This window comes from Berghia stephanieae, chromosome 3, assembly GCF_034508935.2.
Source record: "Berghia stephanieae isolate SIO BIC M18660-M18661 chromosome 3, UCSD_Bste_1.3, whole genome shotgun sequence".
NCBI lineage: Eukaryota > Metazoa > Mollusca > Gastropoda > Nudibranchia > Aeolidiidae > Berghia > Berghia stephanieae.
In genome coordinates, this window is record NC_088362.1 from 13,563,186 (window position 1) to 13,579,586 (window position 16,401).

At 37.1% G+C, this 16,401-nt stretch overlaps 1 protein-coding gene across 12 annotated transcripts in view; it reads left to right on the top strand.

Annotated features, from left to right (window-relative positions):
• The window catches only part of LOC144967169 (septin-2-like), a 127,462-nt gene that overhangs the window by 48,181 nt on the left and 62,880 nt on the right, over positions 1-16,401 (top strand). For 3 of the 12 annotated variants that reach the window (XM_078904079.1, XM_078904073.1, XM_078904080.1), the window contains exon 2: positions 2,001-2,812. The exons of 2 other annotated variants lie outside the window; for them this stretch is intronic. In XM_078904079.1, the coding sequence (XP_078760205.1) occupies positions 2,576-2,812 (237 nt within the window). In that variant the 5' untranslated portion in view covers positions 2,001-2,575. Of the gene's footprint in view, positions 1-778; positions 893-1,293; positions 1,412-2,000; positions 2,822-16,401 lie in introns of those variants that run through there. 7 more of the 12 variants (XM_078904082.1, XM_078904077.1, XM_078904078.1 and 4 more) reach the window with 7 other exon arrangements.

Below are 16,401 nucleotides of genomic sequence, written 5' to 3' on the forward strand. Positions count from 1 at the left end.
AAAAAAGGAGAATGAGAAATATATTATGGGGAGGAAGGAAGAGGGCGGGGTGGAGGGGGTGGAAGGGGAGGGGGGGGGGGGTGAATCAGGAATTTCGTGGTAATAAAGGAATTTGTGTTTTTAGGGACTATATTGTACTGGTCGTAGTTAAAAATCTGGAATAAATATGTTGGGTATAGTGCTAGACAAGGCATGATTAATTCATAATAATGATAATAATAATAATAATAATAATAATAATAATAATAATAATAATAATAATAATAATAATAATAATGTTAATAATAATAATAATAATAATAATAATAATAATAATAATAATAATAATAATAATAATAATAATAATAATAATAATAATAATAATAATAATGATAATAATAATAATGATAATAATGATTAATTACAACAGTGGTTGGTCTCGTGGTTTTAATGAAGCCTAGGTCCCTTTAGTTACTGCTCACTTGGTGAAACGGAGCATATTATTTCAGGTTAGAGAAATAGAATAGCATAATAAAAATCAATTTCAAACTTTCACATTCCGTGCAAAGAAACGAAGGAAGAAAAAAAAATGGAGAGAAAGAAAGATAAAAAGAACGATGTGGGAAAAAAAAAACAAAACAACATATTGCAGAAGTTGCAGCCGTGACATGTCAGGTTTGACCTGTAGCTGAAAGCGAATAACTCGTTTAAAGGTATGCATGAGAATTCAAATTTGAAAAAGGGAAATAACCAAAACAACACAATGCGAGGCCTATAATAATAATATATCACAGTACATGATGGGTTGGTTATGCGTTGAGTTGATCGTGTTTGTCCATATCGTGCTGTCACTGTCATCAAGTTTCATTCATATCATACACAGAACACCTGTTCGTTTGTTGATGACGACAACGTAAGTAAAGAGCAAGAGCAATTATTGCCTTACCACTCAAGTCTATAGATAGAATGCGCTTGGCCAAGGAGTTCACAACATTGCCATCCGGAAGTATAACGGACCAACACACAAACTCTGTGTAACCATGAACTTTTATAGTCTGGTTAATACAGTTTAGTGAGAACAACTCACAAACGCGGATGGCAAAAACAATAACAAAGGCCTGAGTGACGTCATCTGCATACTATCTATACATTATTCTGATTGTAATCTCGAAATCTCCTGAATTGTATTAGTGTCTGGCTACGTAGTAGTTTGCTTGAGAGACCAACAAGTTTATTTAGCTCTTCAGCATTAGTTTAGCTCTTTCAACCGGATTTGTACAGGAAATGCGATTAAGTGCTCTCTCCTATACCGTTGCCTTTTGTTGTTTTTCGTGATTGTGTCAAGAAACCTTAGTTATCTAGTATTATACAGAAGAGCCGTGTTTGTGTATGCTTTTGGTGATAGTATTTTGGAGTTCGTTTTATAGCCATTGTTAGTTATTTTGTTCATTTCTATCTGTGTATCTTATGTGTATATGTCTCTATCTTGTTATTGTGTTACTATGTGGCGATCTCTCTCTCTCTCTCTCTCTCTCTCTCTCTCTCTCTCTCTCTCTTTAGCTCTCTCTCTCTCTCTCTAGCTCTCTCTTTCTCTCTCTCACTCTCTAGCTCTCTCTCTCTTTCTCTCCCTCTAGCTCTCTCTCTCTTTCTCTCCCTCTAGCTCTCTCTCTCTCTCTCCATCTCTCTCTCACTCTCTCTCTCTCTCTCTCTCTCTACTCCCCCCCCCCACCCCCCCCCCCCTTTTTTTTTTTTTTGTTTCTCTCAATCGATTAATGCCTTTTTCGAGCCTTTTTATGTTATGAAGGGGGGTAATCAATCGCTAGTAAAATTGTGTTTTTTCCTGTCTTCTAAAATTGTACTGTTTCCTGCTCTCTAATCAAATTGGGCGATTCATTACAATTCAATTTTATTATTAGCACCGACACATATAATTGTTTTGTGCTATGTGGTAGCCATATGAAATGTTCTCATTTCATTGAATTGTCCTGTATGTTAATATATATTTTAACGCCATTGTGTAGGTCACGAACTGTTTTAGACTTCAACGCAATTGAATACGGATGTATTTAAATGTTATGAAAATTATGGATTGGATAATATGCTAATATTATAAAACTTGCGAATAATTAGAACAAGGAAAACACTTTTTTTCTTTCCTGACGCCCTGTTGTTTTCCTACTCTAAGGGATAGACCACATCGTACTAATTGGCTTACTGCCTTGAAGTGTGCTGAACTCGTTGTGAATCTCGCCAAGTGTTTTATTTCTGAATGTTCTGACTTGATAATAATATGACGTTATTTCGTTTGGAGTTATATATATATAATATTATGGGAAGGCGGTGTCTAATTTCGTCAGTTATATCTTAATATTAGACGTCGTTTGATTTCAACAGCAACGTATCAAGAAGACTCGTGGATACCTTAACGACTTCCAATGCTCCGTATTTGGAGTTTGCGTCCATTGGTTTCTGTTCACTTCATATACGTGGATTATTGTTCAGTTTTACCTATAGTATTACGTCTTTTTTACATTCATACGGTGCCGTATTCAGTTTTAAAAAAAATAATAAAATAAAAAATTAACATTTCAAGACTATGTCCAGTGCCTTCAGTAACAACAACGGGGCTCCAAACGGGATGCTTACCCCAGACCTTCAGATAAACGGCAGATCCAGCCGCGAGTCATCGCTGGCCCGAACGGAGAGCGGGGCCTCCGACTCCAGTGTGGAATCGTCTCACTTGATGGACGGTGGCCGGCCCCGGAAAAAGATCATCCGTATCCGGTCCAAGGCAGGGGAGATAACCTTTGGCAAGCTCATGACGTCCCCGACTGTAAGTGAAGTACGTTTAAACTTCGTTTTGTTAAATATTGTTTATGTTTAGCCGCATATGCATGATGCATACATGCATGCATACATACATACATACATACATACATACATACATACATACATACATACATACATACATACATACATACACACATACATACATACATACATACATACATACTTACATACTTACATACATACATACTACATACACATACATACATACATACATACATACATACATACATACATACATACATACATACATACATACATACATACATACATACATACATACATACATACATACATACATACATACATACATACATACATACATACGTACATACATACATACATACATACATATAGATATACAGACATACATATTTACACCCAAACATAATTATGTACTCTCTCCCTTCCTCTCTCTCTCTCTCTCTCTCTCTCTCTCTCTCTCTCTCTTTCTCTCTCTCACTCAATCTCTCTCTCACTCAATCTCTCTCATAAACACTCACACACACCCCCACACACACTCACACACACGTATACGTGTGTTTTTTCTTCTTCTTTTCTTCTTTCTATACGAGACTGCATGTCCTTTATAAGCCTCATACTCACACAACCCCACACCCACATTATATGTACGTATATCCAAAACCAGCCTTCTTACTCATGTTTGTCTTATTTTGTATTTTGCGTTACATGCTTATTGTTTTTAGTGTATCTCACTTCGTTCTGGTGTTTTATTTAATCCCATGAACAAAATTGATGTTGTACAGCTCTGCAGATAAGCAGGTTCTTACGGTGCATGTTGAACCTGTTTTGCCAACAATCTTTTGTAGCCCTGATCAATCTTAGGCGTACGGCTCTTTGATCTGACCCACGTTCTTTTATTATTCACGTCATTTGTCGGGCAGCGCATGTAACATGCAAGTTCACTCAACTCTGCCGTTGACTCATAAATTTGCGACCAGCCGTCTTACAGCGGTATTACTAGCGAATAAAGAATCTAGAGGGTTTATATGGAGTGCTCTTATTTCTAGGTCTGATAACCTAATTTCTTATGGGTTCATTGTTGTACTGGATATATATTTTTTTTAATGGCGCAAAATGTTGTCCATTAAAACAATTTTAAACTAGGCTCATAAGTCGGTTAGGTTGTCAGACCTGCATATATGTACACGTCGAGCAATATCCACTAAACGGATTCAACGCGCTTTACAAGGAGTCAGTAGCCACCAGCAATATTTTGCATATAGGACGAGATTACACATCACGCCTGTTACTATTAAGCGACATTACAATGTTTGTTTGTTTTTTCTTATAGAGACAACACTGTTAATGGTCAGGTACTCGTTTTACACCCGAGCACGGTGAACTGATGTGAGTAAAGAGCCTTCTCCAAGGACTCAACTATGTGCTGCTCAATGCGGGACTTGAACCTAAGACCTCTTTGGGTTTTTTTTTAATAGTGTCCTTTGGCGATTGGGTACATGAAAATAAAGAGCTCTTCTCGAATGAAGAACACTTCATGGTATGGGTTTTGAGTTTCTAGTTTCCAATCATATTAAACTTGAGCTGTTATAAAGAGCAAATACTCACTAAACGTGCTCAAAGCGGTTTACAGGGTGTCCGTAGCTAACAACAGCAATGAGCATGTAAGTCGAGACATAAGGCCTATAAGGTGATAATACATTTTTTTCCCGACAGGGACAATAAATAATAATAACGCTGTTAACGACCAAGTAATCATTTTACACCGGAATACGATGCTGGAATATGAATAAAGAGCTTTCTCCAAGGACTCAACTATGCGCCGCTCAGAACAGGACTCTAACCCTGGACCTGTTTTGTTTTTGTTTTGTTTTTTTAATTTACCCTTTGGCGATTGGGATGAACATGAAAGAGCTTTTTTTTTTTTCGAATGGTATCAGGTTTGAGTTTCCAGTCTCCAGTCCTATTACACAGTCCTTTCTTTCAATTTTCTTTCCTGATGTTCCTATCACGACTTTTTTTTTTCCTTTCTCTATTCCGGAAGTGACCTCTTGTGAATTGCTCACAAGTGCAGGCGTTGGGATAATAATTTATTATTTGAGCCATATTATAGGACTGAAATAAATCTGAAGTGGATTTATGTGTGTTTTTATCAAGATGTATGTGTTGGTTTGGTTAACTGTGCACTTGACTGTGTTTACTTTCGATTTTTTTTGTTGGTTTTTATTTTTAATTTTATTTATTATTTTTTTTTTTTTTGTTGTTGTGCGTTTTTAAAAAAACCCGTCTTCTCTAATCCCAAATCGTCTGAAGCAGGTGTTCAAAAACCAAATCAGATTTTGGAATGAGATAAGCCCTGAAGCTAAAGGGGTTTTTTAAAAAATAATAATAATAATAAAAAAAAATAAAAAAAAGAAAGTCCCCGGTGATTTTCTTCTCGTAGATGGAAGACTCACCTTTGCTTGTACAAAGAAATCTGTAAAAATGCTTAAACTTTAAATGCGCGACAGTCTGGTTGAAAACTGAGGCTTGCCAACCATTTCTCATATTTTAATACGCTTTGAGGTCCAAAATGTGATAATATGGGAAAGTTGACTAAAATATGATAAATACAAAAAGTCAGAGTTTGTAAGAAAGGGGGGGGGGGATAAAGGGGTTATCGTTGTGGAAGTTAATTTGGCAATGATAACCAAGTGTAACTCCATATTATATTATATATATTGGGATGAGGAGCAAAGGGGTATAATAAAGTTTCGCTTTATGTAAACTTTTGCGATAATATGTAGATGAGGTTAATAGTTCATTATCGTAAATTTGATGAAATACAACATGTTCTGCCTCAAAATCAGATAAATGGATTGAGAAACATTATATAAAAGTGCGTGTTGACAGTGTGCCTGGTATGAGTAGAGTTAAAATGTAATTAAATGTTCTTCGCGTTTTCCTCTATCTATACGTTTAAATAATTTCAGTCATCCACATTATAGTTTCTCATCACCTACTAAAAAAAAATAAAGTTTGAATGTGTTTTTACTCCTTTCTTTTTTTTTTTTTTTTTATTTTTTTTTTTTTTGCGAGTATTTATTACTTTTTGTCTATCGAATTTTTTTCCGATTTTTTTCTTTCGGGTTTGGGGGTCGGGTGGGGTTTCTCCTATCAGTTATTTATATAATTTATTTTAAATCACCGCTTTTTTTTTTTGTGTGTGTGTGTGTGTGTGTGTGTGTGTGTGTGCGGTTTTGTTTGTGTAAACAGAGTAATTTGACTTTTACCTCTACAATTTTTATTTTTTCCTTTTTATTCTCCAATGATTATTCTGGTTTCCTCAAGAATTGTGTATATATGTGTTTTAATGCCTATTCAGCTGGCGGTAATCCAAATAACTGAGTGATATTAGAGTTGCTTATCGGGGGTTAGACGTGACAGGTAAAAGGGAGGGAAAAAAATAAATGTTGTTGAAGAGATGAAAGAATGAGACGGGATAAGGTTGAGGGACTGATTGTGGATGGAATTGGGCTCGAAAGACGCGCATGCACGTGAAGGTGAGAAGAATTAAACCAAACATTTTTGCAGACGAGTAGCAATCGTTCGTTCCGCTGTCATCTCTTTCTCAAGTGTTTTGTTTGTTTGTTATGTATTATTGTGATAGGTGTAGGTATAGAACAATGAAATGTGGTGGTATTTACTTGCCCTGGTAATGTTGCGTGAATGGAATGTCTCTGTAACAGTGTTCTCTCTCTCTCTCTCTCTCTCTCTCTGTCTCTCTCTCTCTCTCTCTCTCTCTCTCTCTCTTTATTTCTTTCTCTCTATGCTTATATTTAATTTATTTGCGTATGAATAGTGTGCGCTTGGCCAAGAAACTCACATTGCCCATCCGATCTAACAGATCCAATCACCCAACCATTGCTGGATGGATGGACAAGGAGAACCGGAGAAAAAAAATATATCTCGACTCTACAAGTACAAGTGTGATCGTTACCAGCCCCTTTCTGTATAAATCGTGAGTGCTCTGCTCTACCAACTGAGCTATCGAGACCCCCCCCCCCCCCCCCCCACCCCTTCCCAAACTTACAACTACTTACGTTCATATTATTCTGTTTACTGGGAGAGCAGGGAATTGAGTTTGTCGTTTTCTGAGATGCCTGCACTCGATGCCTCTGATATGTGTGAACCACCGTTATCAGATGACTGGCCTTGGTTAAGATTAAGATTGGGTTAGTGCTCGTTCATTCCACAGAAGAATCGTGTTTGGAAAATAAGTGAAGAATTAGCTTGTCAGAGACGGTTGATGGTTAAAGAACAAGTTCTGTCAAATACAATGAAATGTTGGTATGATGTTTGTGTTGATTGTGAGTTTGTCAGGGGTTGGTGGTTGATTAAAAGAACAAGTTCTGTCAAATACAATGATAGGTAGGTATACTGTTTGTGTTGATTTTGTTGTCTCGCCCTTTAAGCTGACCGAATTCCTTTCAAACTATTAATGTTTCTTTTTTATTCAACTGGGATTATAGCAAAGTGGATCATTTTCACGGAGAGAATGATAACTGGGATGCTAGTTGGGGCTTCATTGGGTTTTTTTCTTTGAGAAATGATAATGTAAATGTTGTTGCTTGAATCTCGAAGAACTAAATAACAATGTGAAATTGAATGTAAGCTTCAATTTAATAATATACGAAAACAGATAAAAGTTTGATAACACTATACCCCATAGACGCACGACAAAGTTTTGACCTCTTTAACTCACGAGAACAATGAATGACAACACACACACACACACACACACACACACACACACACACTCACACACAGTCAAAAGCAATTTTTATGTGAATGAAGAAAATATGACTTAAAACAAGCAAGTTTTAAAATTCACCTTCCTCAAATAAAGCTTATATAAAACACAATTTTAAGCTCCAAGTTCATCCCGACAGACATATTAAATTATTACCTTTTTGAGACTTTTGATCACAAAAATGATGGATGGCGGCCGTTGTAACTGTGAAAAACGAATCGAATGAAAATAATATGGCTGGGAATTGATTTCACACGTCAAGTACATGACGAAAATGTGACTTAACAAGCACGTTTTAAAATTCACCTTCCTCAAATTAAGCTTATAGATAGAACGAAGATGACGTCACACAGGCCTTTGTTATTGTTTTTGCCATCCGCGTTTGTGAGTTGTTCTCACTAAACTGTATTAACCAGACTATAAAAGTTCATGACAGAGTTGTGTGTGTTGGTCCATACGCTTCCGGATGGCAATGTTGTGAACTCCTTGGCCAAGCGCATTCTATCTATATAAAATATAATTTTAAGCTCCAAGTTCATCCCGACAGACATATTACATTTTTACCTTTTGAGACTTTTGATCACAAAAATGATGGATGGCGGCCGCTGTAAGTGTGAAAAACGAATCGAATGAAAATAATATGGCTGGGGGTTGATTTCACACGTCAGTACACATGAAAGACCACGGATTTGATTTGACGCTGTGACACGGCACCTTTTGCAGGTTGTTATCAATTGAAATAGCCCAAACTCTCTCTCTCCCTCTCTCTCTCTCTCTCTCTCTCTCTCTCTCTCTCTCTCTCTTCCTTTCTTTCTTCCCCCCCCCCTCTCTCTCTCTGTCTCTCTTTCTTTCTCTTTCTTTCTTTCTTTCTTCTCATCTTCCTCTCTCTTTCCATCCTTCTTCCCTCTCCTCTCTCCTCCTTCTCCTTCTCTTCTTCTTCTTCTTCTTCTTCTTCTTCTTCTTCTTCTTCTTCTTCTTCTTCTTCTTCTTCTTCTTCTTCTTCTTCTTCTTCTTCTTCTTCTTCTCATTTTCAGCATCAGCATCATCGTCTGTACTTTGTTTAAGATAAATAATTGGCACCAGACAGACCTGCCGGAAATTAGGATTTGTTTACATTCGGTTATAAAGATTCGTTTAGATTTATTTATTTCTAATTCCAACATTAAAACCATCCATGTACAGAGGTGTAGAATAAATCCTTTTTTTTTTTTTTATTTTGTTCTAATTATTTTTTAAAATTTATTTTATTATTTATTTATTGTCATGTTTTTGTTTGTTGTGTTTTGTTTTGCTGTCCGGGTAACATGATGTCTCGTTATCACCATAATAGCGTACTGACCGAGTGAAACCAATTATATGTACTAGTCTTTAAATAGAGTCTTTACAAAGCGCAATATCCACTTAAACATGTCCAAAGCGCTTTTTATAAGGGGATCCTACAACGGTTTTGCGCCATCTTCATTGGAGCTCGAATTCAAGGACGGGGCTCGAATCAAGGAGGAGAATGCCATACCACAAGAACAAGACCACAAATCCTCTTACTCTTAGTCGAAAAAAATCTACGCCAACTCATAGATAGGTCGTTTACCGTGTATTTTGTTAATTTCCAGTCAATTTGTCACGAGTTGTCTTCAAGGTGTTGTAGTTGTGTCTGGTACACACTGGGGACTGGGGGACAGACATTGCGCTCACCTCGTTTTTCCAGGTGGGTAGGCAAGGAAAGATAATATATAAACATTGTGGGTTTTGGCCAACTTTGGGGAAGTTGATCTGAAGATAATCTCTCTCTCTCGCTCTCTCTCTCTCTCTCTCTCTCTCTCTCTCTCTCTCTCTCTCTCTCTCTTCTCCACACTTTGAGAAGCTACTTCAGCTATCGTTTATATGTCAAACCACTGGTTTTTGCGTAATTTTAAAGAATTATTCAATCCAGAGAAAATGATGAAGTGTCGATGTCTTTTAGTGTCGAACTTATAATGCTGACGTGACGAAAAAAGCCTACAGTCGTAGACTACAGACAACTTATGAGAGGTTCTGTTGATCTAGGCCTCCGACCCTTTTTTTTCTTATCTTACATTCGTTTCGTCCACAATTCAACAGTTGGTAATTTTGAAGAAAATCAACTCAAAAATAGAAATTTCCTTTATAATATTAGGGAAATTGACAATTTGATCAATTAAATAAGATTGAAAATAGCAATTTGACGGAACGTAGTAATCACTTGGTGGTTATATAAAAATGAAAGTAGATAAAAGTAGGAACTTCTCTTGAGGCGGCTATGTGGTCTTGTGGTATGACACTCGCTTTCGGATCGGAAGGTCCAGGGTTCGAGCCTCGCGCTCGGCGCATAGTTGAGTCCTTGGAGAAGGCTCTTTACTCACATTATCTCACCGTACTCAGGTATAAAATGAGTACCTAGCCGTTAACAGCGTTGTCTGTGTCCGAAAAAATTGTAATATCGCCTAACAGGCGTCATGTCCCGTCCTATATGTTAAATGTTGCTGTTGACCAGGGGCCCCTTGTAAAGCGCTTTGAGCACATTTAGTGGATATGGCGCTATATAAACCTCAATTTATTATTATTGAGGCGTTCTCATAAAGTTCCTGCTTTCTGCATGTCTTGTGTCATACATATTATCAATTATTTGACCCGATTCTCACCAGGATCAAAGCCGCGGCAGCTAAAGAATACGGATTAAATCTGTGCGGTAGTGGGGGGGGGGGGGGGGGGGGGAAAGGGCGCGGGGGACTTCTTAACCGACCTTCAGATAACGATTACAAAGAAAATGAAAAGAATTGGAATACAACATTGATTCTTATCTCATATATCACATAGCATTGCGTTCGTTGTGAGGGAATGATTTGAGATCGTTTTAAACAAATACAACCCTAAACTTTATGGCTCCGGAAGAGAGGATAGTGATAGGGGTATTGTTTACTTGATTTATAACAATTGTTAAATCCTTTAGCATCGTAAATACCTCTCGCAGGAGGTCTGGAATTTATTTTTCAACCCCTCTACCTGCACTTATTAAGAGCTTGAAGAGCGTTGAATCATAAATTACCCCCCAAAAATGCAAATTTAAAGAGTCTTAGGATTTGTAATTTTTGAAATTTATAACTGAAGACTGGTCCATAGGCCTTCCTTTGAGACTATGGGCATGTTATGGTATGGAGATTCTCTTGGCTACACTATTGTCAATCATCCCAGGAACACACCTCGGCATTATTTCTTATTTTCTCTTCAATTTTCTGTCCCCTGTGTAGGTGTTAACAATAAATATTAATCGCATTCTCTTTTCAACTTTCGGTGCTAATTCACGAATTAGAATAGAAATATTACCAACATTTTTATACGTATCATTATGAAGTTAGAGCAGAGTTATTGCAATATTAAAGCTCACTAACATTTTGTGGGAGGCTTACTGGAATCGGCAAGGGAGCGTTTCTTAAATTAGCTGAAATATAATTTACTATGCTTATATTATCATGAAGTGAGTGCAGAGGTCTTCCAGTAATATCATACTGAATCTGACTGGATTTAAGGTACTCTCTCTCTCTCTCTCTCTCTCTCTCGCTCTCTCTCTCTCTTTCTTTCTATCTGCCCCCCTTTTCTCTCTCTCTTTCTCTCTCTCTCTCTCTCACTCTCTCTCTCTCTCTCTCTCTCTCTCTCTCTCTCTGTGTGTGTGTGTGTGTGTGTGTGTGTGTGTGTGTGTGTGTGTGTCTGTCTGTCTTTCTTTCTTACTTTCCGTCCTCCATCTCTCTCTCTCTCTCTCTCTCTCTCTCTCTCTCTCTCTCTCTCTCTCTCTCTCTTGTTATAGGCACATTCTTTACTCGTGCTTATTCCCAATATATGAACGCTATTAGACGTCTATATTGTTAGTTTTACCAATGGCGCCTGCTGCTATGCCTTTGCGCAATCGACAACACAGCGTTTCGCAGATTAACAGATTTGTTTGTTTATTTTATTTATTTATTTGTTTTTATTCTTTCTTTTTCTACCGTCAATCTCTCTATCTCCTGGGAGAATTTTTATGATTGCAGAATCGGTCTATTAACTTGCTTATCGAGCAATGATGAAAGCCGCAAGGTTGCCAGAGAACGCTGAAATATGTAAAACTGTCTTAATAGTCTATAATATTTGTTGTACTTTCTGTAGTATTTCAAATATGTGATATTATTATCGTTATTATCGTCATTTACCTTACCCCGATTGCATCTCGGTGATAAGTTTTTGGGTGGAAGGAATGTAGTTTGGAAAGTCGATAATTATTTTGAAGGGTGTAGAGTATACTTGGGAGATGATGATGATGATGATGATGCTTTTACAGAAGTTTCAAACTACTCCTCCCTCTTGGTCTTCTTCGTCCTTCTCGTCGAAGTCATCATCGTGGTTGTTGTTGTTGGTGGTGGTGCTGGTGGTAGTGGTAGAAGTGGATGTGTTGCTGTTGCTGTTGTTGATAATGTCATCATCATCATCATCGTCCTTATAATTTTCATATAGCAGAGAACTCACTTCACAAGCAGAGGGACAGGTACAGATCTGTTTGGCAAAACAAACTTAGAGATAGACTAGCGTCCTATCCAAAGGGTATGAAGAAACCGCTTCTAATACTACCCATTTGATGCTGCATAAACCGGGATAAAGGTCATCTTTTTAGTGCACTACTCTAAACGACTACTTTATGGTTAAGCATAGTGTCGAAGCCCATGATGTTAGAGAATAATGGATAAGAACAATACCGGCCTTTTTTTTTTACACATTTCGAGGAATAGGCAGGGGTAATTCATTTTTATTGAATCTCATAACCATAAATCACGATCCGTTTATGGCAAATGCCGCAGTGCATTTGGCGAGTCGCCCTTGCAATGCGAGATTTTATACGAGGTAATTATAGCTCTCCCGCTGGACCCTCACCCTCTCCCATCCCCCCCCCCTACCCCCCCCCCCCCTTACCCCCCCCCCCGCCTCTCTCTCTCTCTCTCTCTCTCTCTCTCTCTTTTTTTTTTTCTCTCTCTCTCTCTGTGTGTATGTGTGCGTGTGTTTGTGTGCTTATATATATATATATATATATATATATATATATATAATACACACACACAGACACACACATATTACTCTACCCCCCCCCCTCTCTCTCTCTCTTTCTCTCTCTCTCTCTCTCTCTCTCCCCCTCTCTGTGTGTGTGTGTATGTGTTTGTATGTGTTTATATATATATATATACACACATATATTTCTCCACTCCCCCCCCCCCTCTCTCTCTCTCTCTCTCTCTCTCTCTCTCTCTCTCTCTCTCCCTCTCTGTGTGTGTGTGTATGTGTTTGTATGTGTTTATATATATATATATATATATATATATATATATATATATATATATATATATATACACATATATTTCTCCACTCCCCCCCCCTCTCTCTCTCTCTCTCTCTCTCTCTCTCTCTCTCTCTCTGTGTGTGTGTGTATGTGTTTGTATGTGTTTATATATATATATATATATATATATATACACATATATTTCTCCACTCCCCCCCCTCTCTCTCTCTCTCTCTCTCTCTCTCTCTCTCTCTTTCTCTTTCTCTCTTTCTCTCTTTCTTTCCTTCTCTCTCTGTCTCTCGTTTTACATTATTAATTCCGTTTTCAGTGTTCTCCCTCTTTGCTTCCTCTTTATTTATCTCTACTTTCCTCTTTTTGAACATTATCATCATCTTCATCGTCGTCGTCACCGTCGTGTTGTAATAGTCCTTATCATTAACATCACTATCGTCATCATCTTTCAGGTGGGTAGGAACAGGATGTTTTTCTCTTTGTCCATTCATTCATTTTTTTCTCTCTCTTTACAATCTCACACTGCTGTTTCACACGACGTGCCTTATCTATCATGATATTAGAACACACTCATTTTTGATTATTATAATTATTTTCTTCTTTTTTCTTCTTCTTCTTCTTCTTCTTCTTCTTCTTTTTTCTTCTTTCTTCTTCTTCTTCTTCTTCTTCTTCTTCTTCTTCTTCTTCTTTCTTCTTCTTCTTCTTCTTCTTTCTTCTTCTTCTTCCTTCTTCTTCTTCTTCTCTTCTACTACACACAACAACAACAACAACAACAACAACAACAACAACAACAACAACAACTTCTACTACTACTACTACTACTACTACTACTACTACTACTACTACTACTACTACTACTACTACTACTACTACTACTACTACTACTACTACTTCTGCCACCACCACTACTTTATTATGATCATTTCATATACATATCACTGACTCATTCCAGACCCGTTCTTACATATTCCTCTATCAACCTCGTTCATTGCTTCATACGATTCAGATAATAATATGATAAATCACGTATGCAAGATATTATGTGTTTTACCGTTTAATTTAATACTGTCTATATTCCCCGATGTATGCATGGATCCATAACACATGTCAAGCTGGTATAAACCAAGTAAGTTTGTTATGACGGGGTTTTCTGGCGACTGTTTAATGACTTTATTGCACCTTCCAACCCGTAGTCAAATGAGGACATAACATTAATAACATTAGAGGCCTGTCTTGTAATCAGAAATATATATATATATATATATATATATATATATATATATATATATATATATATATATATATATATATATATATATATATGTAGCCTCAAAACGGTAATATCTCGGGATGAATCAGCAGCTGTTGTCGAAAAAAAAAGAAAGACCAAAAAAAAAAGAAAGTAAAAATTACTATTGTATGTAAAGTTTTGTTTTAGTCATCTTTTTTCAAAAAATGCAAACAAAAAATATTGAGCTTTTATATAGCGCAATATGCATTATACGTGCTCAAAGCGCTATACATTGGGGTCCCTCGCCACCATCAACATATAACATGTAAGACGAGACTTGACGCCTGTTAGGCGATATTACAATTTTTTCCCCGCACTTTTAGCGACAAGCTATTTATCTTACACTTGAGTACGGTGAGAGAATGTGAGTAAATAGCCTTTTTCAAAGACGCAACCGCTCAGGGCGGGACTGGCACCAAGGACTAACCGATTCGAAGGCGAGGTCACCACAAAACACGGAGACGCACAAGATCTATATTCACCCTCGTCAATCCGTCTTGAAAAGCTTAATTCAGGCCTCAAATTTTTGGCTTGGAATTCAGTTTGTTTTTGTTTTTTCTCCATCTAAAGACCACCCCAACACAATCCCGTTTTGAGACGATGGGTCACACAATTTGTGCTTTTTTTTATGGTGTGTACGTTGCACTTCTTGGATTCCATCCACAAAAGTACCGCCATCCATTATTAAAGACCACGCCAACACAATCCCGATTTGAGGGGATGGGTCACACAATTTGTGCTCTTTTTTTTTTTTTTGGTGTGTACGTTGCACTCCTTGGATTCCATCGACAAAAGTACCGCCATCCATTATGAAAGACCGCCCCAACACAATCCCGTTTTGAGGCGATGGGTCACACAATTTGTGCTCTTTTTTATGGTGTGTACGTTGCACTCCTTGGATTCCATCGACAAAAATACCGCCATCCATGATGAAAGACCCCCCCCCCCCCATTACAATCCCGTTTTGAGGCGATGGGTCACACAATTTTTGCTCTTTTTTTATGGTGTTTGCGCCGCACTCCTTGGATTCCATTGACAAAAGTACCGCCATCCATTATGAGCCTGACAAGCGACAACAACGTAAAGCATCGAAGTCGGCCCCGTGTGCAGAATGGTGACAGATCGTTGCCCGATTCAAAGGCAAACCTGTTCGTGACTTGCATTGTAGGTAGTTAGTACATGCTTATTATTGTGTGCTTCATAACAACAAATGGGGTGGGGGGGGGGGGGGGGTTATAATGATGATGATGTTAATGACGAGAATAATATACGATTTTTACACTCTTGGGTTTTATTTTTGGAATTCCGGCCGTGTTCCCAACCGCTGCACGAGCTTAAGAGTGCGTGTTGGGAACAAAGTTCGAAGTCCAAAAAGCAAGAGGGTAAGTATTCTTTTATTCTGCCACTCGATGAATTTTTATTTCGCCAGCTTTGAATAAAAAAAACCTGTTCAAAGATAATTAAATGATACTTCTTTGTAAGGAATCTAATTTTTTAGTGAAATTTAACGATTTATAATCTGTCGTCACAAATTATTATTGCAAACATATTATCATGACGCGTTATTATTTAGGGAGAGGGGTAGAATAATAACCATTCCATTTCCACATTTTATTAGCAAACTCGGGACAGATCAGGTGCACCCTATCAAATGAATGGCTAAAATCAATACTTCATTTTTTCATTAGGTATTTTATTATTATATTTTTAAAAAATACATTTATTTCATTTAATCTTAATTGTTTGAAGTCTTCAAACTATTTTTTTGAATTTCATTATTTACCGGCATTGTTTTATTGATAATAATTTTAGGAAGTTATTCACTCAGCGGCGCCGCACTGCGGTTGTCGCTGGGGTTATCTGGTGAGCAACGCTAAAAAAAAAATTTCTGCTGAGGATGAGAAGCAAGTTTTATTATTATTATTATTATTATTATTATTATTATTATTATTATTATTATTATTATTATTATTATTATTATTATTAAATTATTTTTATTTTATTTTTTTTTCTTAATTTACTGCCAACTTGGTTGTTTTGATACTTGACCGTCTTACTTCTGCCTATGGTGAGGACTTGATATACAGCCCTCTAAACATTGCTTTGTATTCATATTAAAGAAAAAAAGTAAGAAACAAGCAAACAAACAAACAAAAACAAAAAACAAAAAACGAAGAAAAACCC